General features: G+C 49.7%; 1 protein-coding gene across 1 annotated transcript in view; it reads right to left on the reverse strand.

The window, feature by feature from the left end:
* The window catches only part of LOC118478216 (prickle planar cell polarity protein 3-like), a gene marked incomplete at its 5' end in the record, with an annotated part of 44,872 nt that overhangs the window by 13,097 nt on the left and 30,179 nt on the right, over positions 1-1,596 (reverse strand). The window contains 1 exon segment of the mRNA XM_035971372.1: positions 589-844. Coding sequence (XP_035827265.1) covers positions 589-844 — 256 coding nt within the window.

The raw sequence follows: 1,596 nt of genomic DNA on the forward strand, positions 1-1,596 counted from the left end.
CAACTGCAACTACAACTACAACAACTACAACAACAACACCAACACCACCACCACCACCAACAACAACAACAGCAACAACTACAACAATTACAACCACTCCAAGCAGCACCACTGACCTCATCACACGAGGGACACCGGGGCCGGATGAGTTCGGCGTAGTGCCGCTGACAGTACAGCTGGCGGCCATATTGGCAGTAGACCAGGTCAACTTGCAGCTCAACACATCCTACCACAACTACAACTACAACTACAACTGCAACTACAACTACAACAACTACAACAACAACACCAACACCAACACCACCACCACCACCACCAACAACAACAGCAACAACTACAACAATTACAACCACTCCAAGCAGCACCACTGACCTCATCACACGAGGGACACCGGGGCCGGATGAGTTCGGCGTAGTGCCGCTGACAGTACAGCTGGCGGCCATATTGGCAGTAGACCAGGTCAACTTGCAGCTCAACACATCCTACCACAACTACAACTACAACTACAACTGCAACTACAACTACAACAACTACAACAACAACACCAACACCAACACCACCACCACCACCACCAACAACAACAGCAACAACTACAACAATTACAACCACTCCAAGCAGCACCACTGACCTCATCACACGAGGGACACCGGGGCCGGATGAGTTCGGCGTAGTGCCGCTGACAGTACAGCTGACGGCCATGTTGGCAGTAGACCAGGTCCACCAGCAGCTCCTCGCACGTGGCGCACGTGAAGCAGGCGGGGTGCCACGCCCACTCCCGGCCCAGCTTGTCTGCCGCCACAACCAGGTCCCCGCGCTCAAGGACGCCTTTACAGCTGTAGCAGCTCTGTGGGGAGAAGGAAGAAGTGGGGGTGGTAGGGCGGGATGGGGTGGGGGTGAGGAAGGATTAATTTCTTTGTTTTAATGTAGGTGTTTGGTTGAAAGGGGGGTGAGGTGAGATGAGGTGAGGTGAGTCAAGGTTTACACTGAACAGGGCATCTACCTCAGCCATCAGCTAAATATTTTGTAACATACCAGTCCAACAGCCCTTTGAAAAGCAAAGGACCATTAAATTGTTTGGACATCAAGCTCGCACTCCTATTACTACATGTATTACCCAACCTGCCCTAACAGCCTACAACTCAAGAATACCTGACTACAGAGCGCAAGAAAGATCAAGAGAAAGATGGATTCAGGGCAACAAAAGGTAAAAAAAAAAAAAGAAACCTAAGAACTAAGAATTAGAATACGGCAACTCCCGGTCCCAGGAGGTTTCTCAGCAGGTTGAGACCAGATGTCTGTCTCTCCCTCCCCGCCACACCTCACGATATAGGCCACAACTAACGCCAATACATGTTCCAAGGCTGAGAGAGGAAAGGGCGGTAAATCTTACACACCTACCGCATCGAGGTGTAATAGTTTGGTTATTTCCCTTGAACGATACCCAGTTTTATTTCTTGATTACCACGAGAGGAAGACTGTTTGTGTCTTCGTCTTTGTCTTTGTCTGTGTCTGTGTCTGTTACTGTGTCTGTGACTATGTCTGTGTCTGTGTCTGCATCTTTGTCTCTGCCTTTGTCTTTTTCTATCTCTGTCCCAG

Source organism: Aplysia californica, unplaced genomic scaffold (genome assembly GCF_000002075.1).
Source record: "Aplysia californica isolate F4 #8 unplaced genomic scaffold, AplCal3.0 scaffold00424, whole genome shotgun sequence".
NCBI lineage: Eukaryota > Metazoa > Mollusca > Gastropoda > Aplysiida > Aplysiidae > Aplysia > Aplysia californica.